The sequence below is a fragment of the Budorcas taxicolor genome, chromosome 4 (genome assembly GCF_023091745.1).
Source record: "Budorcas taxicolor isolate Tak-1 chromosome 4, Takin1.1, whole genome shotgun sequence".
Classification (NCBI taxonomy): domain Eukaryota; kingdom Metazoa; phylum Chordata; class Mammalia; order Artiodactyla; family Bovidae; genus Budorcas; species Budorcas taxicolor.
Window position 1 is genome coordinate 30,786,670 of NC_068913.1, and position 27,842 is coordinate 30,814,511.

The following is a 27,842-nucleotide window of genomic DNA, read 5'->3' on the forward strand; positions in this document are numbered from 1 at the left end:
ACCAGGAAAAACTTTTTTTTTTTCTTAAAAGCAATACTTTTATGAGATTCTTTTCCTTTCTCTCTCTCTCACACACACCCCTTTCTCCCTCTACTCCTTCCTCTCAAAATGTATCCTTCATTTCTATACTTCCTCACAAGTGGAGAATGCAGTTGCTCTCAAAACCTCTAAAGAATTCACTAGTATTAAAGCTCCAGTTAAGTCTCGCCACTGTTTGGTCACAGGGTTTTTCATTCTGTCCAAAGCTGATTGTAGGTCTTGTAACACATCTCTGTAGCTGTTTCCATAGTGAGCACTCCAAGTATAAAGAAAATCATAGGCAGGTTTCCACATCATCTATAAAGAAAAAAAAAATTAGACTAGTTTGTAAATAAGTCAGAGAGGAAAACAGATGCTTTAAAAAAGGGTTAAAAAGGTTCTTAAAAATTGAAAACAGAATACGTATATATATATTTACACACACTTATTTAACGTCACAGATGATGCTCAGTCGCACAGTCAGGTCCAACTCTTTGTGACCCCACGGACTATAGCCTGCAAGGCTACTCTGTCCCTGGAATTTTCCAGGCAAGAATATTGGAGCGGGCTGCCATTTCCTCATCCAGGGGATTTTCCCAACCCAGGGATCAAACCCATGTTTACTGTATCTCCTGCATTGGCAGATGGGTTCCTTACCACTAGTACCACCTGGCAAGCCCAGTATCACAGAAAATATGTTTTAATAACTATCACTCCTGTTATATCCCTGTGTTTCTAAAACTCTAGATTTTAAAAACAGTGACCATAATAGGGCCTTTTTTTCTAGATTCATCTAAATACTGCTCATTTTCTTCATGTGAATTCCTTGTGCAATTCTTTTATTATAACAAATATTACTGATAAACTTTTCACTCTCTGACACAATTTTAAGGTTTAAGTCATAACTCTTTTATTGTTATATATGTATCTGTGGTGATCTTTACCACACCATATATAACAAGAAGGACCTAAACAGTATATCTAATGCTTTAAGTCACTGTATTTGAGCAAGTCTCAGTTCAGTTCAGTCACTCAGTCATGCCCAACTCTTAGCAACCCCATGGACTGCAGCACGCCAGGCCTCCCTGTCCATCACCAACTCCTGGAGCTTATTCAAACTCATGTCCATAGAGTCGGTGACACCATCCAACCATCTCATCCTCTGTCGTCCCCTTCTCCTCCTGCCTTCAAACTCTCTCAGCATCAGGGTCTTTTCCAAAGAGTCAGTTCTTTGCATCAGGTGGCCAACATATTGGTGCTTCAGCTTCAGCATCAGTCCTTCCAATGAATACTCAGGACTGATTTCCTTTAGGATAGACTGGTTGGATCTCCTTGCAGTCCAAGGGACTCTCAAGAGTATTCTCCAACACCACAGTTCAAAAGCATCAATTCTTCAGTGCTCAGCTTTCTTTATAGTCCAACTCTTACATCCATACACGACTACTGGAGAAATCATAGTTTTGAGTAGACATACCTTTGTTGACAAAGTAATGCCTCTGCTTTTTAATAGGCTGTCTATGTTGATCATAGCTTTTCTTCCAAGGAGCAAGCATCTTTTAATTTCATTGCTGCAGTCACCATCTGCAGTGATTTTGGAGCCCCCCAAAATAAATTCTCTCACTGTTTCCATTGTTTCCCCATCTATTTTTCATGAGCAAGTCTATAAATAAGTAAAAATGTAGCTTCATGATCAAGTCAAAAGGAACACAGAAATATACTTCTCTACTTAAAAAATAATTTAATGATATATTTTAATAACCAAAAGAAGAATAGATATTCAATACTTCATTGCGCTTTCTCTAAAGCACCTACCCATACCAATGATCTCATTGTTTCCATAGAAATAAATGTACGTCAAAGAGGAACCTCACAAAAGAGGGTGTATATAATGGTAACCAAGGCAACCAGCGTCAGAGAGAATAGAGACAAAGGCTGACCAAATAAGACAAACTGTAGAAAACACACACAGACACATAGCCAGGTTAAAATACATTTTTTCTAGGATAATAACAAAATGAACCCTGTACTTGTAATCAGAATATTTGGAATATAAACTTTGTTACTTGCTACTTTCTGGGTTCGCTAAACTAATTCATTTGTGATTTTATCACTTGCAAAGTGCAGGAACACAGACTGTGAGTGACATATTATGCAGAGCTGCCCCTTTAAAATAGAGCCTCCATTAATAGTAATATCACGTGAAGCAGGGCCTTGAGATCTAATTGTCACCCTTCACTGATATCGCCATATACTCTACATTGAAGCTAACAGAATGAAAGACCTAAATAAGGAGTTCTGCTATGTTTCATTTCAATCTATATATTAATGAAACAGTAGGCATCAATACCAAAGTATAATTTTATGTTATTTATTCAACTGGCATTCCTGGGAAGCCATGAACACCTGTATTTTCACCTCTCCAGGCAAAGCTTGATTCTTCAGGATACTGAATGGAAGAAAATTATCAGTTAAACCATATTGATGTGGTCTTGATGCAGCAACAGAAATCACACCATATTTCTGTATGTAAGATTTATCCTCACCAAGCACTGTATCTTCCATCACAGTAAACTGTGAATGAGGTGTTCTCTCATCTACTTTCCTGAACACTCACACTGAAACCAAACTTCCCAAAGTGTAGGTTCCACCAATACTCTGCCATGCAAAATGAGTTGAGGCACAGTAATAGAGCCTTCCTGTCAGATTCAGTCTTGCCTATCACTGCTAAGATGCACAGAAACACTAACTGAATAGTTTATTCTGTAGCGGGTATATCTCAGTTCAGTTCTGTTCAGTTGCTCAGTCATGTCCAACTCTTCGTGACCCCATGGACTGCAGCATGCCAGGCCTCCCTGTCCATCACCAACTCCTGGAGCTTATTCAAACCCATGTCCTTCGCATTGGTGATGTCATCCAACTGTCTCATCCTCTGTTGTCCCCTTCTCCTCCTGCCTTCAATCTTTCCCAGCATCAGGGTCTTTTCAAATGAGTCAGTTCTTTGCATCAGGTGGCCAAAGTATTGGAATTTCAGCTTTAGCATCAGTCCTTCCAATGAATATTCAGGACTGATTTCCTTTAGGAGGGACAGGTTGGATCTCCTTGCAGTCCAAGGGACTCTCAGGAGTCTTTTCCAACACCACAGGTCAAAAGCATCAATTCTTCAGCGCTCAACTTTCTTTACAGTCCAACTCTCACATCCATATATGACTACTGGAAAAACTATAGCTTTAAATAGATAGACCTTTGTTGGTCAAGTAATGTCTCTGCTTTGTAATATGCTGTGTAGGTTGATCATAGCTTTTCTTCCAAGGAGCAAGCATCTTTTAATTTCATGGCTGCAGTCACCACCTGCAGTGATTTTGGAGCCCCCAAAATTAAAGTCTCTCACTGTTTCCATTGTTTCCCCATCTATTTCGCATGAAGTGATGGGACCAGATGCCATGATCTTCGTTTTCTAAATGTTGAATTTTAAGCCAACTTTTTCACTCTCCTCTTTCACTTTCAACAAGAGGCTCTTTCGTTCTTCTCCACTTTCTGCCTAAGGGTGGTGTCATCTGTGTATCTGAGGTATTGGTACTTCTTCTGGCAATCTTGATTCCAGCTTGTGCTTCTTCCAGCCCAGCATTTCTCATGACGTACTCTGCATATAAGTTAAATAAGCAGGATGACAATATACAGCCTTGATGTACTCCTTTTCCTATTTGGAACCAGTCTGTTGTTCCATGTCCAGTTCTAACTGTTGCTTCCTGACCTACATACTGATTTCTCAAGAGGCAGGTCAGGTGGTCTGGTATTCCCATCTCTTTAAGAATTTGTTGTGATGCACACAGTCAAAGGCTTTGGCATAGTCAATAAAGCAGAAGTAGATGTTTTTCTGGAACTCTTGCTTTTTCAATGATCTAGCGTATTTGGCAATTTGATCTCTGGTTCATCTGCCTTTTCTAAATCCATATCTAAATCTATATCCTATACCTCTGTAAAAGCTTTAAACTTGTAATCTATGTTGAATTCATTTAAAATTCCCTGATGTTCAACTAACTGGTACATTATTTTTCAACTTTTTATATATTGTTTAAAATGCTAATGTTTATAGCTAAAGACATCTAGGACTTTATTTTAAGCCCCCCAGTGACTGAGTCTGATGAAAAGATGTGTTTGATGATATGATAAACAGCAACTGAGAGCATTTCAGTACCGAGATAATGACACAGTATCACAGAGAACAGATGTCTCTTAAGGACAGCGAATGGGTAATTTTCAGGTTGTGCACTACAATGCAGATTCAAAGTATATACCTTCACTAACTTTCTTGAGTAGAAAAGCTCTGTGTCAAGTATCTTGTCACAGTACAGCAGATTGTTATGTACAGAAAACACCTGAGGCATACTCAGTCACAAAGCAGCTCCTTGGTGCTGTCAGAAGCAGGTAATACACCAAGGTGATATGGGAATTAGAAAGTACAGATTCAGAAATCCAATGGTATATCTACCCACTTACTAAGGCAGCTGCTGCTGCTAAATCACTTCAGTCGTGTCCAAATCTGTGCGACCTCATAGACGGCAGCCCACCAGGTTGCCCCATCCCTGGGATTCTCCAGGCAAGAACACTGGAGTGGGTTGCCATTTCCTTCTCCAATGCATGAAAGTGAAAAGTGAAAGTGAAGTCACTCAGTCGTGTTTGACTCTTAGCGACCCCAGGGACTGAAGCCTACCAGGCTCCTCCAACCATGGGATTTTCCAGGCAAGAGTAGGGGAGTGGGGTGCCAAAGGCAGAGGGCCATATAATCCCTTCAAGTTTGGTAATTTGTACTGATAGCATAACAGTATCACCAGTTTTTGCAATTCAGCGGAATGTGGATAGATTGCTGAGTCCCAGATCCTAATTAGGACCTCTGAAGTGGGAAATGACTTCCCAGGAGTCTCCTGTATTTGTCAGAAATACAAGGAGACATTGCCCCTACACTCATTAGAAATCCCCTGGAGTCTAAACTATAAGATACCTAGAAATAGGTATAGTGGTTTTGAACTATAAACACATGGTAAACTTCATGATTTGTACTAAAACATGAGCACATTTTGCATCCCGTTTTTGCTCCTATTGGCTGCGAACTAAACCTGGATATTCCTTTGGTGGAAAATTTGTTCTGCTATATATAATATCATTGGTGGCTCTCAATACAGATGACAGAGAAATACCACTGTGGTACACATTCAATGAAAATGTTTGAAATACATTGTTGTTAGTTATTTCACTTTTTAAATCAAAATTATTGAGCAACTGCTATAAGGAAAAGGAATAAAATGGATATAGCAGAGCTCTTGTTTTTGGAAGTTTTATAGCATGGAAGGGAGATCGATTCTTGTGGAAACACTGGCCCAATGTATGAACAGACAAGATTTGGTAGTAAATAATAATTTAGAAAAATTCAAAACTACTTGCAGATTGTAATTCAATGTAAGACCAAAAAAAAAAAAAAAAAAAAGGCAGTTCCATCAACTGAGAAGCACTATGCTGTAATCAAAGATGAGAATTGATTTCAGAATCCTGGGTTCATATCCAATTTCCTTTTTCTTTTGGAGCATTCTTGCTTGGAGAATCCCATGAAGAGAGGAGTCTGATGGGTACAGTCTATAGGGTCTCAAAGAACATGACATGACTAAAGCAACTTAGCACCGTATGTCAAGACATGGGATAGTTACAGTAAACTTATCAAATTATCAGAGCTTTTAATTTCTATTCTATAAAACAGTGATAATAATCTCTGTGTCTGTGTCCAAAACACCTCATGAAGTGTCTGGCATATAGGATGCATTTCATACTTTTCAATAGGATATGATTGTACTTTTTGGTGAGGGAAAGATAGGCAGTAGGGTTTCAGCCTTACTAAGTTTGAAGTAAAGCAGGGGCTATCTGTTATCCCCAATAAGAAACTGAAATAGAGAGACGACCTCTAGGGAGCAGGCAAGGGTTTAGCATAACTCATGCTAAAGTGATGGTGAAAAGAATGAGAGTAGAGGAAAATGCCAAGGAGGAAAATAAAGGTGTAAAAAGTTTAAGCCATAATAAAGTCTACAATTGGGGACTACAATCAAGAAACAGAAGCAACAAAAGGGTGGAGAAAAGCTGGTGTTAGAGTAATAGAAAAATGAAACAGATTGCTTCATGCTGCAAAAGTTAAAGACTAGATAGCATCCCCCAAAGGACATTCAATGGTTTGCTCACACAAATTTATGTTCATGCAGTTTCCCAATTCCATGTTCAGTGATACACTGGAAGATTAAAGTCATCCATGTTGGAAGAATTTACACCAAGGACAGTGGTAAAAGCTATAAATTAGGGCTTTTCCTCCCAGGACAAACTTGTAAAACTTCTACCAGCATAGCACTTTCTCACTGAAGATGTCTCTCTTCTGTTATTTCTGCTACTTGGAACATCAAGTGATGTGGAAACATGAAAGAAAATGGAAAAAGTTCAGGATTTTGGCAATTAATAGGAATTTGGTAACCTTGGAGGAGGCAGTTTCAAGAGAGTGAAAGGCAGACTGCAGGTATAAGCAGGCACCAAGGAACTGGAAGCCAAAGAACAAACGGGTCGCATCTGGGATTTGGAAGTTAAGGGAAAAGAGACAACACTAGAAATGGAGGCAGTGGAAGATAAAACTACGTTTCAAAGGAAAATAATCTGTAAAAAGTGATATTATATAACTGAAAGGAGAATTTGGTTTGAATCCTAACTTAGCCAGATGGAGAATTTAGGGCTGCTGGGGATTAAAGAGGTAGCAAATGCAACATATTCAAGGAGAAAAGTCAACTTTCTTTAGGCAGAAAAGACATAAACACAGACAAACATTAAAATAATTATGGATTGGGGCAGGTAATTAAGGGGGCAAGTATCAAGAATAATTGAGAAGGGATTAGATCAAAAGCATATGTTGTAGTTATGTACTTGATACACTGATGAGAAATATTAAATTTGAGGATCTATATTTTCCCTCAAAAAGCAAACCTCTGCCAAGTACAGTAAATATAACTTTTTCTATATTAAGATTTGCCTTAACAAAGCATGATAGAAGTCCAGCTTTCATCAATGCAATAGTCTAATCAGTTGTTTGTTGTCCTATATGGTATAGGTATATGACAATAGGACTCAAATTCTTAAATACTTACATTTTTCTTTCTTCAGCACTTTTTATTGTTTAAAATCATTCTAGTTTTCTTAGCAAGTGAATATATGTTATCATAGGCAAAGACAAAAAACATAACTTGCATACATTAATTAACTATGGCCTTTATGTCCATCACTAACTCGATGGACATGAGTTTGAGCAAGCTCTGGGAGTTGGTGATGGACAGGAAAGCCTGGCGTGCTGCAGTCCATGGGGTCACAAAGAGTCAGACACAACTGAGTGACTGAACTAAACTGAACTGATGGACTTTATGAAATTATATCCAAATAGACATACATAGTAAGACAACAAAGGATTCTAAACTTTATAATAAATTAAAGAGAAAACAAAATTATTTGCTCTGGGAAAGTTTGAATGAATAAAATGAATAGAATTAACAATTTTCTTTCTAGGATGATCTAAGTTAAAAACTCTAGGATGATCTAAGTTGAATCTAAAAAAATTGGAAATGAGTTGTGGACTGCCAAGAACTCTTCCAGGTTTATGTTATCTTATATCTATTCAGTGGATTAAAAATAGTTCTTCCTCTCTTGCTCAATGCTATGATCTAAGGAAAGATATTCAGGAACTCTGCACTAATGCTCTGACTAATCAAAAGGACAACATGCTCTTGAAGGTTTGTTTTTGTTGAATTTTTCCTAATGACAAAACAATTTCCTCAGCCTTCTCATCTTTATCATAAGTATTTGACACAGAGGCATCATTCTCATCTCTTTAAGATTTTTTATGTTAACTTCATGGTATTTATGGGTTCATCTTTGAATAGGAAGCATGAGGCTGATGAAAGCCGAGAGTTGTTAATTTCTCACCTCTGTGCTATGATCTCTTTGTATAAAGGGCAGCAGCATCACTAAAGCATTTAACCTATGAAGTCTGAGCAGTTTCCAAATCCTCAGAATTTTTATAGTAGAAATATGTCTTTGATTTATCTTTCAGATATTAGAAGACAAATAAAAAGGTAAAGGAGCAGTGAAAAAGTAATGTGTGTTGCTCAAAGAAATGAAACAGGATAGAGTTTTCCAAATTTAGAGTGCTTGTTCCTGGAAGCCAATCAGATGTGTTAGATAATGCAATAGATAATGAAATGCAACATGAACAAAAGCAATTCAAATTGAGCAAAGCATTCCTCATCTTATTTTAGCTCATAAAATATGAATAGTATAAAGAACACAAGTGGTTTTAACTACCTTGAGATAATTACATTTTGCCACATTAAAGAATTAATAATCCACCTACTTTCCTCATGAAACTATAGAAGCAATGTTTCATTTTAAGTGCAATTATCTGATGTATCAAGGCAAATTTGCCTCATTAGTGATAATTATATGCGTTCTATCTTCAGTGCATCATTTACAATATCCAGGTGGTCCTTCCATCACTTGTAGTCGGTAAATACATAAATATTACTGAAGATGAGGTTGCCATTATCTTCAGAAAAGAAAGGAGGCTAACATATCAGGCATCCTTATTTCCTTAGAAAGGAGACAGCACTTGGACTTGGTTAAAATTTGACCTAAGATTCTCTTGGAAAAGTCTCTTTGGGCGGAGACAGCTGTGTTTGCTCTAGAAATAACCTCTTGAAACTTCAGGGATTAAGCAGGGGCTGCCGTCTTCGGGGTCTCACAGAGTCAGACAGGACTGAAGCGACTTAGCAGCAGCAGCAGCAGCAGCAGAGGAAGATAGAAGACCCATTCCTTGCTACTACGTCAAAACAGTCTAACATCTTAGGAAAACCTAGGTAGGAAACAAGTCCAGGTCACCTGGCTATAAATATGAGGCCATTTCACTAAAGTATTACCACAAATTTATTTCAGTATTAGATTGTTAATAAATACTAATTTAAGTCTTATAATTAGCTATGCTTTGGTTTTTTGAATTTTTTTGTGATCGTTAATAATAAAACTTGATGGAGAAAAATCTAAATTCTAATACAAATATTAGTGTTTATAAATACATTTTTAAATATCTTTGTAATATTTAACCTAATATGACTATTACTTCTATCTGATTTTTAGTGTGCTAATCAGACACATTGTTGTTGTTGTTTAGTCGCTCAGTTGTATCTAACTCTTTGTGACCCCATGGACCGTAGCCCTCCAGGCTCATCTGTCTGTGGAATTTCCCAGGCACGAATACTGGAGTGAGTTGCCATCTCTTATACCAAGGGATCTGCTTTCCCATGGGTCAAATCCGCGTCTCCTGCACTGACAGGTGGTTTCTTTACCACTGAGCCACCTGGGAACCCAATCAGATATATAATGCGGAATTAAACCACATATCACAGGAATACAGTGTGTTACCCCATATATTACACTGTGATGTCTTTTTTCTTTATTCTATCATCTCAAAAAAAAAGGAATGTATATTTTTAGAATTACAGATTATAGCACCAAGCATTATAGTACTCTACAAAATAAACCATGATAGTCTAAATGTTATGTCACTGTGCCAGATCTCTAGTACAAACAATGAACATCTGAGAAATTATTCTAAACACTTTACCACTGGTAGATAAATTTTCATATAATATTTTCTCTTTTTAAAGAAACTATTAATATATTTCTTACTGTAAAACAGCAGCAAACCATTGGCATAAGCACCAAGGCTAGACCTGAGCCAGGCCCAGATACAAAACCAGGCAATACCACGCTCTATAAGCAGAGTCCCTACGTTGCAGTGTGAACCAGAAAACCATAAGAGTACAAGGATGTTCCTTTCACTTTTTATAAGAGATATTTTCCAAAGAAAATTAAATGCTGTTAACCCAGTAAGAAAAATCTGATCAGCCAGGTTTTTTTTTTTTCCCCCCTCATTTTTTCTGCACATTACCATTTGCCAGTCTCTCAGAAGAGAAGGTTTAAAATCACTGTGGGGCTGGTGCACTGAGACGACCCAGAGGGATGGTACGGGGAGGGAGGTGGGAGGGGGGTTCAGGATGGGGAACAACACGTGTATACCTGTGGCAGATTCATGTTGATGCATGGCAAAACCAACACAATATTGTACAGTAATTAACCTCCAATTAAAATAAATAAATTTATATTAAGAAAAAATAAAATAAAATCACTGTGGTTTTTCCCTTATCTACATTCTTTCTATGGTTACTCTTGGCTATATTACTTAAAAATTATTATACTTCATTCCCTTTTTCAAAATCACGCATTGTCACACCGTTGTCACATTCACCTATTCCTCTTAGACAAAATAATAAATAACATGTATTTAGCTATTACAATGTGCAAAGCATTGTCCCAAATATTTCACATGTTTCAATCCTTCAAACATCTGAAGAATAGGAGAGTATTATTTGCTTCATTTTACAAGAAAAAGTGATTCCTAAAAACAGTCAAGTAATGTGTCCAAGGTCTTAGGCTAATAGCTGGTAGAGCTGGGACAGAAATCCAGACAAGGAAATTTAACCAATGCTCTGGCAGTCATTCAAGACTCTCCAAAATATATCTATGTCCAGCCATATCTCCTCATAATTATTAAAATGACCTCTCTCCTCAAACACTCAGTGGTCTCCTCAGTGGCCTCTAGAAGTCACTGTATCCTGAGCCCTGAAATCTCCTCTAGTCCTCACCAGTTAGTAACATGTTACCTATCCTTCAGGACTAAGATATGCCCTCTGAAAGCTCCTGATTCTTTGATTTTCTTTTATTTAGTTAACTCTGAAAAGAAGTTATCATCAGCAGAGCACAGTGAATAGAACTGTGTAAAACAAACCTAGATTTAAATCCTATTTCTGTCACTTATCTGCCACGTAATTCTGGATAGCTAACACAAATGTATTCACTCAGTTTGCATATCTGCAAAAAGAAAATGGTTTAATATTTGCCTTGAAAAGTTTGTTGAAGTAAAGGAGATATTGTAAAGAAAACACTCATAATGATTGGATGACACACAGTAAACATATAACAACTATTATTCTCATTATTATTTATATTCACTTATTTTAGCATCTAATCATATATGTCTTTGAAATATAACAATGCAAATATTAACAGTTTATCCCAATTCCCATGCCAAATGAAATGTGACTTCAGAGAGAAAAATATCATATCTTTCATTCTGTGTTTGTTGTAGTTCCTATGTTCCAATGCTGAGAACTGATAATCACAGAAAACATGTTAATTGTATGGATGATTTAAATACTGAATAAGGATACAGAGGTGAGAGTCTAAAAAAGTAGGAAGAACTCCATATAGAACTTTCATTCAGCTATAAAAATAATAATAAAATTACCTGTTTAAGGATTCCTACTTTACCATTTTAAAGCTAGACTTAAAATAAAGTGCTCTGAACACTGCAGCAGCCAATTGGAGAATGGGGAGGGAAAAGATTGCTAGAAGATAAGACAGAGAATTATCTTCTCACTGATTAAGTGCAGATGGCAAAACATAAATATTGCCTAGTACAACTCTCTATAAGTGAATGGATTCTGAGATGAAAAAATATTACCATTAGGAATGTTGACTTCACTGGACTTTTCTACGGGAGGATGGCCCATTTTGGTAAATCAGACAAGAGATCAGCCTCAGCAGGTTTATTGGTGCCTGTTGAGGTGGAGGTGGAGCCCAGTGGGCACTGCCAGAGGTAGTTTAAAAGGGGAAGTGAACCTTTAGTGTCCTTGGTGAATAAATGTTCATACTGAGTAAGATGGAAAGAGCACAGCCTTTATTGTTAGGCAGGGGACCAATGTGAGACAGTTGCTAAGGAAATTACTTCTGTCATAAATGGTAATAATCTCCAGAAAGTTAAATAAAAAATACCTAGTTTAGGCTGGTGAGTATCTTGACCCCTAAATCCCCAGCATTCTACTTGTAAAATACAACTGCTTTTAAATATGGACTCATTTTTAAAATGTTTTATTGCTACCTATTTTAAAAAAAATAGGCTCAGAAAAACTCAGGAAAAAATTTTACTAACATTCACAGGAAATTTTTCTTTGTATAGTGTAAATATACGCTTTTCTCAAAAGAAATACTCTGAAAAACACGTTTTGCTTATAATCATATTCTAGGTTGTGTAATTTTGCTTTTTATGTAGGAATTGTGACATCATTAGAAAAACTGAATAACTTTTCTTAAAATTTTACTTGGGGCAATGGTTAATTTAAAATTGTTGTTCTCAGACATCTCCAGAGAGAAGCTTTTTGCATCTTATAAAAGAATAAAAAGTGGCCAAAAGAAAAATGTGACACTCTTTTGATAATCCATTCTTAAACTGGCTGAGGCGTTGAGACAAATTTTGATAGAATCATGACATGGCTTGAAAAAAAGAAAAAAAAAGAAATGAGCTTTTTAAATTCCCCATCCCAACCATAACTCCCAGCTCTGCCACTCAGCCACTATACTGTATTTGAATTGGCGGTCAATGTGTAGGGGTTAAAGTATAAGGACCCCAAAGTCAAAGGTCTGTGCTCCAAACTTGGTTCTGTGAGTTTCTAGCTATGCGCATTTGAGCAAGTTACTTAGCCTCCCTACAGCTCAGATAACATTAGTATCCACCCCACAAGTTTTTTGTTGAAAGGATTAAATAAGTTAATTTTTGAACTGTTACTGGAATAGCGACTGGCACAGAGTAAGTGCCAGATAACTGTTAGATAAAATAAAAATAGAACAAAGGAAAAAGGGAGAAGTTGAACAGCAAAAAAAGTAAGTGAAAAGAAGCTGATTGTAGGCATTGGCACACACAGGAGGAAATTTTCTAAATGCATGTCCACTGAGGAAGTGAGATAAAGGAAATAAAAAGCAGCATGGGAACCACAAGAACTTGTTATCTCCTTGCCCCAGTTTCAATACCCTCCCTCTGCATACACTATCCAGAACTAATAAAAGTATGTTTTGAAATCAACTGCTTAACCTGTAAATTAGTCTCATTGAAGAATCATCTCCTTAAGAAAAAAATATTGTACAGGTTTTTTTCTTTTTTCAGAGACATGGAAACTAGCACACATTTACCCTTCACAGTACATAGTCTAAAAGGTAAAGAATCTCATAGATTATTTGGAATAGCTTGAAGCCAATATACTATGAATTAGTTTCTAAACATTTAACCATATGCACCAAAGTGATGGGGGCTTCCCGGGTAAAGAAAACAGTGGTAAAGAAGACACCTGAAATGCAGGAGCCGCAGGAGACGTGGGTTCAATCACTGGGTCGGGAAGATCCCTTGGAGGAGGGCATGGCAACCCACCCCAGTATTCTTGCCTGGAGAATCCCATGGATAGAGGAGCCTGGCAGACTACAATCCATAGAGCTGCGAAGAGTCAGACACGACTGAAGCGACTTAGCACAGCAAGCACCAAAAATTGAACAACAGGCCCTAGAAAGACACACAGAGGTTTTCCTTTCTGCTTCTGAGTATTTATCAGCCTCAGGCATAGACTTAGTCATTCGTGATTTGGGCTGTGCTAAAGTAAATAAAGGAAAAGTAGGCTGTTAGCTGGCCTCTATGAAGATTTGCAGGGAGGACAAACTGAAAACAACCACAATTTGAGAGAAGTTGGATATTTAACAAAATTCCTTGATAAACAACTCTATGTAAAATCTTTTTAAAATCAGAGCTTAGTGAGAAAAAAAAAAAAGCCCTGATTTCAACTGGACAACTTTTTTTGGAAATATATATATATATATATTATAACTGTTTTAGGTTCACAGCAAAATTGAGAGGAAGATGCAAAGATTTCCCATTTATCTCCAGCCTCCACACATGCATAGCCTTCCCCATTATCAACATCCTTCACCACAGTGGTATATTGGATACAACTGATGAATTTACACTGATACATCATAAACACTCAAAGTCCATAGTATAGGGTTAACACCTAGCTTTGTACATTCAATTGGTCTGGACAAATATAAAATGATATGTATTCATCACTATGGTAAAAATCCTTTGTATTCTGCCTATTTATTCCTCTCTTCCAAACTCTGGCAACCACTGATCTGTCTCCATAGTTTTAGCTTTTCCAGAACATCATATGTTTGGAATTGTACAGTATATAGCGTTTTCAGATTGGGTTCTTTTCTTTAGTAATGTTATTTGAAGGATCTTCCATGTCTTTTCATAGCTTGATAACTCATTTTTTTATGTGCTGAATAAAACTTCATTGTCATGTAATATTCTATTATACCACGGTGTACTTATCCATTCACATTCACCTACTGAAGGACATCTTGGTTACTTCCAGGTTTTACTAATTATGAATACAGAAGCTTTAACATTCATGTACAGGGTTTTGTGTGGACAAAAGTTTTCAATGCCTTTGAGTAAATACCAAGGAGCATGACTGATGGATCATATACCAAGAGTATGTTTCATTTGCCGGAAACAGCCAAGACACTCCAAAGTGACTGCGTATTTCCACGAGCAATGAATGAGGGTTCCTGTTACTCATATTCTCAATAGCATTTGCTGCGGTCAGTGTTCTGGATTTTGGCTACTCTGATAGGTGTGTGAGTGTGTGCTTGTGCTCAGTTGTATCCGACTCTTTGAGACCCCATGGACTGTAGGCTGCCAGGTTCTAGTCTGCAGACACACACTGCACACACAGGTGACATAGTTACTTCAAAGTAAGAAAATGTTCTCAAGACATTAATACCCAGTTCTATGCTCAAAAAGGAAGCAGAGAATATAGATTATGCCTACTGTCAAGTCATTATCTAACTAGAGAGACAATTTTTCCTTAACTGAAGTATCTTGAAAATGTTTGCACTCATGTGAAAAAGAGATACAGGCCATTTTATATGTGCTCATCACTGGAATATTTTTATTTCAGTTCAGTTCAGTTAAGTTGCTCATTTGCAACCCCATGAACTGGAGCATGTCAGGATTCCCTGTCCATCACCAACTCCCGGAGCTTCTCAAACTCATGTCCTTCGAGGCAGTGATGCCATCCAAGCATTCATCATATGTCGTCCCCTTCTCCTCCTGCCTTCAGTCTTGCCCAGCATCAAGGTCTTTTCCAATAAGTCAGTTCGCATCAGGTGGCCAAAGTATTGGAGCTTTATCTTCAGTATCAGTCCTTCCAATGAATTAGTTCAGTTCAGTCGCTCAGTTGTGTCCGATTCTTTGCGACCCCATGAATCGCAGCACGCCAGGCCTCCCTGTCCATCACCATCTCCTGGAGTTCACTCAGACTCATGTCCATCGAGTCCGTGATGCCATCCAGCCATCTCATCCTCTGTCGTCCCCTTCTCCTCCTGCCCCCAATCCCTCCCAGCATCAGGGTCTTTTCCAATGAGTCAACTCTTCGCATGAGGTGGCCAAAGTACTGGAGCTTCAGCCTTGGCATCATTCCTTCCAAAGAAATCCCAGGGTTGATCTCCTTCAGAATGGACTGGTTGGATCTACTTGCAGTCCAAGGGACTCTCAAGAGTCTTCTCCAACACCACAGTTCAAAAGCATCAATTCTTCGGTGCTCAGCCTTCTTCACAGTCCAACTCTCATATCCATACATGACCACAGGAAAAACCATAGCCTTGACTAGATGGACCTTAGTCAGCAAAGTAATGTCTCTGCTTTTTAATATACTATCTAGGTTGGTCATAACTTTTCTTCCAAGGAGTAAGCGTCTTTTAATTTCATGGCTGCAGTCACCATCTGCAGTAATTTTGGAGCCCAAAAAAATAAAGTCTGACACTGTTTCCACTGTTTCCCCATCTATTTCCCATGAAGTGATGGGACCGGATGCCATGATCTTCATTTTCTGAATATTCAGGACTAATTTCCTTTAGGATGGACTGGTTTGATCTTCTTGTGTCCAGGGGACTCTCAAGAGTCTTCTCCAATACCACAGTTCAAAAGCATCAATTCTTCAGTGCTCAGCTTTCTCTATGGTCCAAACCTCACATCCATACATGATTACTGGAAAAACCATAGCTTTGACTAGATGGACCTTTGTTAGCAAAGTAATGTCTCTACTTTCAATACGCTGTCTAGGTTTCTCATAGTGTTTCTCCAAGGAGCAAGTGTCTTTAATTTCATGGCTGTAGTCACCATCTGAAGTGACTTTGGAGCCCAAGAAAACAAAGTCTGTCAGTGTTTCCATTGTTTCCCCATGTATTTGCCATGAAGTGATCAGACTGCCATGGCCTTCATTTTTTGAATGTTGAGTTTTAAGGTACCTTTTTCACTCTCCTCTTTCACTTTCATAAAGAGGCTCTTTAGTTCTTCTTGGCTTTCTGCCATAAGGGTGGCTTCATGTGCGTATCTGAGATTTTTTTATATTTCTCCCAGCAATCTTGATTCCAGCTTGTGCTTCATCCAGCTTGGCATTTTACATGATGCACTCTGCACCCTGTTAAATAAGCAGGGTGATAATATACAGCCTTGATGTACTTCTTTTCCAATTTGGAACCAGTCCATTGTTTCATGTCCAGTTCTAACTGTTGCTTCTTAACTTGCATACAGATTTCCCAGGAGGCAGGTCAGGTAGTCTGGCATTCCCATCTCTTTAAGAATTTTCCAGTCTGTTGTGACCCACACAAAGGCTTTAATGGTGTCAATGAAGCAGAAGTAGATGTTTTTCTGGAATTCTCTTGCTTTTCTGTGATCCAAAGGACGTTAACAATTTGATCTCTGGTTCCTCTGCCTTTTCTAAATCCAGTTTGAACACCTGGAAGTTCTAGGTTCATGTACTGTTGAAGACTAGATCAGAGAATTTTGAGCATTACTTTACCAGCATGTGAGATGAGTAGAATTGTACAGTAGTTTGAACACTCTTTGGCATTGCCTTTCTTTGGGATTGGAATGAAAGCTGACCTTTTCCAGTCCTGCAGCCACTTGTGAGTTTTCCAAATTTGCTGGCATATTGAGTGCAGCAATTTAACAGCATTATTTTCTAGGATTTGAAATAGTTCAGCTGGAATTCCATCACCTCCTCTAGCTTTGTTCATAGTGATGCTTCCTATGATCCACTTGACCTCATAATCCAGGTGGTCTGGCACTAGGTCAGTTATCACACCATCATGGTTATCTGGGTTATTAAGGTCTTTTTTGTATAGTTCTTCTGTGTATTCTTCCCACCTCTTAATCTCTTGTGCTTCTGTTAAGTTCATACTGTTTCTGTCTTTTATTGTGCCCATCTTTGCATGAAATGTTCCCTTGGTGTTTCTAATTTTTTTTTGTATTTCTAAATGTTTTGTTCTCTTGGTATTTCAAATTTCTAGTCTTTCCCATTCTGTTGTTTTCCTCTATTTCTTTGTATCTATCACTTAGGAAGGCTCTCTTGTCTCTCCTTGCTATTCTTTGGAACTCTGCATTCAGATGGATATATCTTTACTTTTCTCCTTGCCTTTTGCTTCTCTTTTTTTCTCAGCTCCTTAGACAACCATTTTGCCTTTTTGCATTTCTTTTTCTTGGGGATGGTTTTGATCACAGCCTCCTGTACAGTGTTACAGTGTTCTTCAGGCACTCTTTCTATCAGATCTAATCCCTTTAATCTATTTGTCACTTCTACTGTATAATCATAAGAGATTTGATTTAGTCAATAAAAAAAGACTCATATGTCTTTATGGTAAATAGAGAAAATATTTATATAACTTACACTGTATAGTATACTTTATTTTAATATTAATAAATTTTTTGCATTTTACGTATTTGCTTTGTTTTACATGCTGTGAGAAAGGGAATATTTCCTGCCATACCAGCAAACAAGGATTACAGTCATGAGTGATTTCAGCCCTTCAAATGTGAATTCCTGAGTCCTAAGGGTACCCAGGAAGAGTACCTGAGCTCTCTGGCCCATTGGGCCACAATCACTCCCTACAGTGAGCATGGAGGAATTCAGGAAGTGAAAAATGCAGGATGCTGGGCCCAGATGGCTGAGATGCATATTAAAGGAATGATTTCAGTAAGCCCAGACTCTTGTATTTTCCCATACACAGAAAAGTGCTACATTGCTTAACTTGAGATATCTGGTTTTCTGTAATTTACCAAATACTTTTGATGTTCAGACTGCCTGCCCTTTGTTGCAAACTTCTATGTGACTTGACTCTTTCCCCCCACTTCCTCAGAGCAGTTCTTTCAGGGCTGCTCAAGATGCTGCCTCCCAGGCTTAACTCCGCAAAATTTCCAAATAAAACATAACTCTCAACTTTTAGTTTGTGACTATATTTTAAGTTGACATCTGTCATTCTGTATTTGATGTCTATAGTTACTGTATGCAAAATTGTGAAGGAGATAGATAACGCACACAGATATCTCTAGCTATTGTTACCAACGACCTCACACCATTTACTCTCTTAAATTTTTTTGTCACCAAACGTTATTTACCACCAAAGACTAATTCTATTTTTGAAGCTGATAAATACTTACTATTGTGTCCCTTTTCCTTGTCCTGACTGGGTCCCAACTCCTTCAAAGTTTATCTTTTCTCCGCCTCAAGTTCTTATAGCCCTTCATAACAACGGTCTATCTTATTTGGTCAATTTATTTGATAAAAGGCCATATGCAGTCCAGTAGGAAAAACATCAATATATCTTAAAGGTTCTTAATACCATTAAAGAGTGACGTGTATATTTCAGATAACATCAATGGTTATAGATTCAGTGATTTCAGTGAGTGGATCCTTTAGGACACTCCCTCAATCAGTTAGTATATGCAGTGGACTCTTGACTGCATTTGATTTACTTTGTCTGCAGTTTTTTACTACTTAGATGAACAGAAATCTTACCTCTACAGCCACATCTCCAGATTTTCCTTGGTGAGGAATTTCATATGCCTCCATTTGTCGCTTTGTGAGTCGCACTAACTTTTCAGCTAGTTCCCTCCAGCCTTTCCCAAGCTTGACAGCTGAAGTCAGAATAGCAGCCTCCTGGACAAGATGCACTACTAATCCTTGGCAATCAATCTTCAGCAGAGCCTGCAGCAACAACTACATGTCATAACTTAAAGCAACTAATTTGAACGTTTATCTAGAAATTAAATTTGTTATTACATATTCTAGAAACTGGAATCCTTTTTTTCACCACACATATATATTTGAGTTTTCTAAAATTCAAAGAGTTGATTTACTTTTAAGCGAATCCAACAAGCAAAGTACAGAGGATACAAACTAGACCAGAATTAAGGGGAGTTTCAGGGCTAACTTGGTAGCTAATTATAGGGCCTTAAGTAAACCACTTAACTAAAATGTCTCTTAATATCCTTAATTACCAAAGGAGGAAGTTGAATTAGCCACTTCCAAAGATACCCTGAGGTTTTAGCAGTTAATAATTTATTAACCCATGATTATTCACTATACAAACAGTAATTACTTTCCTTCCAGAGGACTGGCTATAGGATTTCTAGAGTGAGCACACAGCTGTTGGTAAACATTATTTAATTTTTTAATCAAAATATGATTTAAAACTCCCCAGAATTATATGTATTGCATAAAAATGAGAAACTTGGACAACCTTCAACAAAGCTATTGCTATTAATAACTTAAAAAATTAACTCTCTCCCTTTACCATCAATGTGCTGCTGCTGCTAAGTTGCTTCAGTCGTGTCCGACTCTGTGCGACCCCATAGACGGCAGTCCACTAAGCTCCCCCGTCCCTGGGATTTTCCAGGCAAAGTACTGGAGTGGGTTGCCATTGCCTTCTCCATACCGTCAATGTAGTTAATGCTAAATTTAAATCACAACGTATCAAATATAAAACACTTGGGTTTCAACAATGCAAAAAAGAAAAAATTCAGACTTTTTTTTCTTCCTTAATTAAGCATTGAGCTTTGTCAGTCACCATGCATGTTTCAAACAAGTCTACAAGTTTCTCTTTTGTCTTGAATATATTTTTAAAGTACAAGAGATTTATCTATATTTCTTTTCTGTTCAAATAAAAATGTTCAGTAGTCCTTCATCATTTAATGGCACTTAAAAGCTTTTTATCTATCATTATGAAACAATAAGTAAAAATGAATGACTAAGTGAAGCAACTATTAAAGTCCAAGGAATGTTCATTCTTATGGATGCATTAGGAGAACTACCCATGATCTCTATACATGGACTATATTTACCCGTAAATTTATGGAGAGGAGTTGTGACCTCAGGGAGAAGCAGTGCTGAGACAGCAGGCCCCTGAGGGTGCTTTTAGTAAACTGTGGAGTGGGTTTAGTTTATCCCAGTTCCTTGTTTTAAGGAAAATAAATTTTCACTTAAAGTTATAAAACCTAAGTTTAAAATCCAACTCCACAAAGAATAGGAATTTAGATAAATTACAAAATGTCTCTATTTAATGACTTTTAAAGTGGATATTATAGTAATACTACCCCGTCTAACCCCTTAAAATCATTATGAAAGTTGAATCAGATGCTGAAGTGCTTAGAGTGTCAAATTCCAAAATATATAAAGACAGTCTTAATGTCTAGATACGATTGAGGAGATTGTAACCCACAATCTTTATAAGTTCATTTCCAGCTACTCCAAGCTGGAATCCCAAGTATACAATCCAAGAAAAAGGTACTCCTAATTCCATTGACTGTATAGTCCATGGGGTTGTGAGAGTCGGAAGCAACTGAATGACTTTCACTTTCACTTTTCACTATACAAATAAAGTTTCAAGAGGTAGCCTCTATACCATATGCTTCATCATCTTCTGGTTAGATAACTAGGCCTTAGCTCTTTCCTTTCAGAAATTTTGAAGCCTCCACTGAGGCACAACATGAAATTGTAGGAAATACTCACTTAAACGAGCTCTCCACCAGCACTGTCTAGTCACCAAAGTGACTCAACTGTCATACACTAACATAGAGTAAGTGTAACCCAGCTTAAACTTTAAGACCATTTGGTCAATATAACCTTTTCTGCCACAAACAGAAACAAGAAAGCAATTTTCAGTTCAAACTTTCATGGGTCCATGCTGAACACAAGCTATGAGAGGTCATGAGCTATTGCAAAATGCATGTGCAGCTTCAACCAGGTAGATTAGCCAATGACTGTAAGTATCCTGGATTAAGTGAAAATGCATCACACCATCATAAAACCACCTATTTAATTGGATATTGGGTTTTAAAAATTCACCCTTCTCAGTATCACTGTAGAATCATAAAAACAATTGAAGAGTTATCTCTGTGTGTGTGTGTGTGTTAGTCGCTCAGTCATACCTGACTTTTTGCAACCCCATGAACTATATAGCCCACCAGACTCCTCTGTCCATGGAATTCTCCAGGCAAGAATACTGGAGTGGGTTGCCATTCCCTTGTCCAGGGGATCTTCCTGACCCTGGGACTGAACCCAGAGCTCCCACACTGCAGGCAGATTCTTTACCATTTGAGCTACCCGGGAAGCCCATAAGCCCACATGTGTGTGTATATATATATATATACTATATCATGTTAGCTATTGTTAACATCACAGAATAAACCCCTTGCCAAAAATTTTTTCTCCCATTTTGCACTTGACTCCTCTACATGAATCTGCCTCACTTTACATGAACCACTCATCTCTTATAGGGCACTTGTTTTGCAATTATAATATATTTACTACACACCAATACACATACTTAAATATCTTTATATACCTATGTACATTGTTAAAAACTTTGTTCAGGGAAATATAGTGGTTTTCTGTGTGGCTTTGGAACCAAAAAGATTTCAAATCCCATCTCTGATACTAACCAACTGGCAGATCTTGGGCAAGTTGCCCAACCTCCCAAGACTCTGTTTCCTCTATTTGAAGATAGAGGTACTAACTAGACTTATCCTGTATTGTGATTAAAATGGCCAAATGAAAGAGTATGTATACAGTGCTGGGCACAGTGCCAAATATATAGAGATCCTTAGGAAAGTGGTATATATCATTATTATTATTTATACAGTCACATTTTAGCCATTTTTAGAAATATGCTCTTGATTTTTTTAAAATAAATTACTGAATATCCAAATGTAAGACAAAACAGTTCTTCATGTTTTTTATAATTCTCTGCTGAGCCTTACACTGGGGTGAATGCTATGTTGAAAAAAAAACATGATTCTTAGAGTCCTATTAAAACATAAAGAAGAGAATTAGCAATATCACTTTTGGATTGTGATGCACCACATACATAAGACAAATGTTAAATTGCTAAAGTTAAGGACATTGGTAGCACATCTAAAAAACACTAAAAAGTGAATCTACGGCAATGCCCAAGTTAAGTAGTTTTGTTTCAGTTTTGTCTTATTTACTTTCATGTAATTGGAACTCCTCTGATATTTTAAGAGCTATCTAAATATTTGAGAGAGGAAAAAAGGGATCTCTTAATTGTTATGTTTTAGCACAAACAGAATCTTTAATCTTCCATTAAAGGATGATCCTTGGGGGCCTAGTTTCTGGGAAAATCACAATTGAATGTCAAATCTAAGACACTAGTTATATGATCTTGTACGCAAAGCTCTGAAGTGACTTCAGTGTACTTGAGACTACTGAGAGTTTTTCAAACTACTCTCATATGTTTACTTATAAATATTGCCAAGTTAATAAAGTTCTCTATGGTAAGTAAATTCCTGTGATCAAGCAATACTCACCACAGTAAGTTCATAAAGAAACTTCCTGGTATTTCTATCTGCATGGCAATCTTCCTTTAACTTCTTTACAACATAAGCAACTTTTTCTGATTCTTTGTCTGCTTGTAGCTGATCAAAGTCTTCTAGTGCCAGATGTGAATAGCCTAGGACATAAGCTAAAACTTTCCAATCATACACTTTTTCTGATACCAAGGTCAAGACAACTGAGTAGATGTAAGTCAGTTTTTTAAGAGGCAGGGTAATTTGTTCAAGAAGATTCTGGGTTGTGAAGACAGTATCTGACGTAGACATTACTTGTTCCTTTGCAATCACCCTGATGTTTTTGCAATGTAAAAGTCCAATCTTACCTCTCAGGACTCCCACATACCATTCTTTCACTTTGGACTGTCCAATGGCTTTTACTTTACCTTCTCCAAGAAGAGCTACCGTGTCCCCTTTGAAATATTCAAGTAAGTATTCAATCTTATTTTGTCTTATCACTGTCTTCTGGGTTATTCCATAGCTGGTAAAGTTCAATTTTTTGTCTTGAAATGTAGGATATTTAACATGCACTGTTGGTAATAAAGGAGAAGATTTGCTTTCCTTCTTCTTCTGCAAATCACTTGGAAGATTTGACAGACTTTTTAGGTTCGGAGCTGGATCAGGTGAAGTTATAAAGAACTGTGTCACTGGCCTACCACTGCACGGCTCCACCTGAACACAGAAAACAAACAAGTGCATTTCTCTGGAGTCAACTAAAGAGAAGAAAAATTGTTGATGAACTACTTGACCTGATTGCAAGTGCTTTTGCTTAATTTCTTTCCTTTTTCTTTCTGCTTTTACTTCAAAATCAGGATCACATGATAAGACAGATACACTTAAATCTTGTGGCTTTTCAAGTAAGAAGGAATGCTTCCCCCAGAGCTGAAACACAACTGGAGATGTGTTGGGTTTCCCACCTTTTTTAATATCAGAGATAGTAAGCTTTTCTGGCATATAACTATGTCCACAAACTGTGAAAACAGCAGTGAAACTGGGGTGGATATATTTGGGTCCATAAATTCCAACTGAAATGGTTTTGTGGATATAATCCCAAATGGTGGCAGCTGGTGATTGAGTACCTTTAGTTTGTGCGGCAACCACTAGATACATCACTTGACTCAAGTCTACTAGCTTGACCTGGACGGTGTCTTTGTAAATGTAGCAGTTGTTTAATACTTTGAAAGGGCCTTCTTTATCCAGACTGTGTAAACACACTATTTCTGCCATGACTTGGCTGAAAGGATCCTTTTTCACTTCAGCCCCAATTTTCATCTCCAGCAAAATGGCTTCCATTGTGTTGAGGTTACCTAACATGATTTCCAACAGTGGGCTTATGGTGCATGAAAGATCATGGTTAAGCTTTTGTGGAGGATCTAGAAAAGCTCTTAGAGATACCTCTTGGAATTCCCCCACAGCTACATGGCCTTGGGGCACATGAACAGTGATATCTGATTCAGGTAACTGTACTGACCCTCCTTGGTGGTTTAATTTGCAAAGGACTGTAGTCTCTGCAACTTGTGTTTGGGCCCATCCAGGACTCTGATTAATTGTACTCAAATCTAGGCAGGAACGGGCAAGGTGGCGCTGACTTAACCAAGCCATTTTATAAGCCTCTCGATCATTTTGAAGCCATTCTAAGTCTTGTTCTAAAATCTGGTCAAAGTTATGTATATTCTGACGGGCATGTGCTGTGTCATCCAAAATGTCCAAAAGTTCTGAAACACTTTTAGATCTTCCAGATTTTCTTGAGGAAGACTGCCTAAGCAACTGATGCACATCAAGTTCATCACCAGAGGAATCAAAAGAGTTTCCAGTTTCTATTTCTCTAAAAAAAAGAAGAGGATCTTCCTTCAAGATAGAAATATTATCTCTCTTCTGGTTATTTCTTAGCTGAGTTATATCATCCAAAAATGGGTTAGATGCAGACAGTTCATTCCAGAATGGATTTGTAGCATTGGAAGCATTATTGCCGTGAAGTGTGAAATCCTCTGGCCAATCAAGAGGCAAACCTGGATCTGGACATTCTTGTTATTTAAACCAAAATAAAGCAAAACAAAAATGAAATGGCATTCTGAGATACAACCAAGATTAAGTTTTACTATAGCTTAAAAATTGAATAATTTTTATTTGTCTTTGATCTCCAGTCTAAGTACTACAAAATCAATGTTAATTTCGGTCAAATTTTCATGTTGAGAGGAAAGAGAAATTGTTTGACCAGGTTATTTTGACTCTATGTAACATTATTTTATCTTAATACACTATGATTTATAAACAAAAATATTTATAAATTTCAGTAATAATTATTTAACACATATTTGTGAAAATGACCCAGACTACATACATTTATGCCTTGTTTAATATGTCATTTTCATAAACGAGTACCTCTGAATAAACAGAATAATTTAGTCTATTATCCAGATTTTTCTAAATATACAGTGGTTGGTCTCATTACATCTAGATTATTTATTTAACATTTTCTTTCCTGATAATATTCGATATGTGAAAAATATCAAATATATCTATAAACAGCTAAAATTTTTTAAAAAAAATAACAAACTAGACAAGCATGGATTCCTTAGAATATTTTCTGAAAATTTCATATTGATAAATTTTAACAGGTTGAATTTTTTTTCATGAAAAGTGAACATTTCATGAAAATAAGCACAGAAAAAATAGACCACCATTAGATTTACTACTTGAAGGAATTCTTTGAGCTTTTTAAAGTTTAAAATGGCAAAGAACAGTCTTATCACCACCACAAAAGGGAAATACGCTGTTACTTTGGAAAGTGGATATTTTAAGAATCAGCAACACATTCAAATACTTGTATATCAACTATAATGAATTTCTATATATCTCAAAAATACTGAATATTTATGTTTAGAGCAAATTATATTTGATCACTTTTTCAATAAATATTGATAATGATTCTGTGGACTTTGTAAAATTGTGGCTGCTTTAGAGAAAATGAAAGCTGAAATAGAAACAATGAGTTCAAGTAAGCTTTCAGACATTTTTGTTATATATAGAACTATATATTGATTGAAATTAGTTTTAAGTGTCATATATTAAAAATGTTAAGATATATTTTGAAAAACAATTGCTGCATTTCTTTTATTTTCACAATTTTCTTTAAATCCAGGACATTCAAAGTCTCTTAAAACCTACATTTCCTCTGAGAATCTATTCAATTCTTTTATACTGGATTTGTTGGCCCACTGCAACCTACAGATGTCTCTTTAACCTCAAAATTCACTGTATTTACTGCATATACTGCTCATTTAATAAAGAACTTTGTCTCCTTATAATACTTATCATTACCTGTTTTATTTTGACTATTTTATTGTTCGCATCTTTTTAATGATAGTGTAAGTATTTCAATGATAAAGTTGTGATTTTACAATTCTCTTAATTGTTTGTAATACTTTTCAGAAGTAGTCCCCCAATAATTAGTCATGATGGATTAAAAAAAAATTCAATAATTATAAATTCCTATACCTGTAATATCACAATTTCTTGAGGATTTTCGGGCTTCCATATCAAACAGATTTCCTTCAGACATACTTCGTGAAATTCCTCCTGACCAAAAATGGGCTTTTTCATTGGTTAACATTATTCCACCTACAAAGTAAACAATACATAGGCATATATACGTTATATATATATGTATGTATATTTCTTATAAGATAATATAAGCAGGTTGGCATAGAAACCAAACTCAAAGAAATCCACAGATTTAAATAGAAAACTACATATAAAAATACTCTTCATAGATCCTCTACTTCTGGTAGGATGCTTGACAGATATCCTGATACAGCTATTAATACTCCATTGAAAAACACTCAGATCCTGGATTAATAGCAACAAACAAACCTAGAAATGCATTAGGGATACTATACTATAAAAAATGTAATAATGAAAAACTCAAGGATAACAAAAAGAATAGTAAGTTGAAACTCCACTAAATAGGCATTTCTTGTTTGATGACTAAAAAACTAAAAAAATCATTAAACTAGATATCCTCTCCAAATCCTCCTATAAATTCAATGCAGTTCCAGAAAAATCACATATTACATACATGTTTGTAACTTAGGCTGTTTTGAAAATTATGAAGAAAAGCAAAGAACTATTCAAGACAATCCAGAAGGACATAATAGAAGTGATATGTGATACCAGATATCATAATTTATTAGAAATAAGTGCTAAGTAAGACAATGTGTATTGGAATAGAAATATACTAAGGACACACAATATCCCCAGAAGTAGTATCACCCTCAAACAAGAACTTAATATTTATATATGATAGAGATAGTCAGGCAGAGCAGTGTGGAAATAGATAATTCAATTAACAGTGATGGTACAATTGATGGTTCATGCTGAAAAAAATTACATTGATCATACGCAAAAATTTATTCTAAGAGATTTAAAGACTGAAAAGCAAAATTTTAAAAGTAGAGTCTAAGGATTTATCTTGATGCTGTTTAGAAACAATTTTTAAGCAAAGCACAAACACAAAGCAAACCATAAAAAAAAAAATGATATCCTATATATCAAAGTACATTGTTCACAAAAAGTAAAAACACAAGCCAAAAACCTGGAGAAGATATTTTCATTATATATGACTGAAGATGAAAAAAGGATTGGATTCCAACATATATTGAAGACTTCTACAAAACAATCATCAAAATAAAACATTACTAAAAAAACTTGAAATAATATCTGAATAAGCATTTATCACAAAAAACAAAAATAATCAATCCCTAAATATATTAAGATTGAAGGCAAGAGGAGAATGTTGTTCAGTTGCTAAGTTATGTCTGACTCTTTGCAACTTTAGCACATCTGGCTTCCTTGTCCATCATCATCTCCCATAGCTTGCTCAAACTTATGTTCGTTGAGTCAGTGTTGCCATCCAACCATCTCATCCTCTGTCGTCCCCTTCTCCTCATGCCTTCAATCTTTTCCAGCATCAAGGTCTTTTCTAATGAGTCAGTTCTTCACATCAGGTGGCCAAAGTATTGGAGCTTCAGCATCAGTCCTTCCAAAGAATATTCTGAATTGATTTCCTTCAGGATTGACTGGTTTGATCTCCTTGCTACCCAAGGGACTCTCAGGAGTCTTCTCGAAC

General features: G+C 36.6%; 1 protein-coding gene across 1 annotated transcript; it reads right to left on the reverse strand.

Annotated features, from left to right (window-relative positions):
* Positions 1 to 123: 123 nt before the first annotated feature.
* On the reverse strand, positions 124 to 26,327 carry MACC1 (MET transcriptional regulator MACC1). Its single transcript, XM_052639224.1, has 4 exons — positions 26,213 to 26,327; positions 22,694 to 24,738; positions 18,885 to 19,073; positions 124 to 336 (listed from the first exon to the last, which is right to left on the reverse strand). The coding sequence occupies exons 1-4, from the start codon at positions 26,325 to 26,327 to the stop codon at positions 124 to 126; spliced, it is 2,562 nt and encodes an 853-aa protein (XP_052495184.1).
* Positions 26,328 to 27,842: the final 1,515 nt, after the last annotated feature.

Bases quoted from the DNA above. Each gene is read 5' to 3' on its own strand.
- MACC1 (XM_052639224.1), bottom strand. From the start codon at position 26,327: ATGTTAACCAATGAAAAAGCCCATTTTTGGTCAGGAGGAATTTCACGA. The intron at 24,739-26,212 runs GTATAGGAATTT...TTAAATAACAAG, and splicing joins AAGAAATTGTGATATTACAG to AATGTCCAGATCCAGGTTTG. The intron at 337-18,884 runs GTAAGATTTCTG...TTTTCTTTATAG, and splicing joins CTGGAGATGTGGCTGTAGAG to ATGATGTGGAAACCTGCCTA.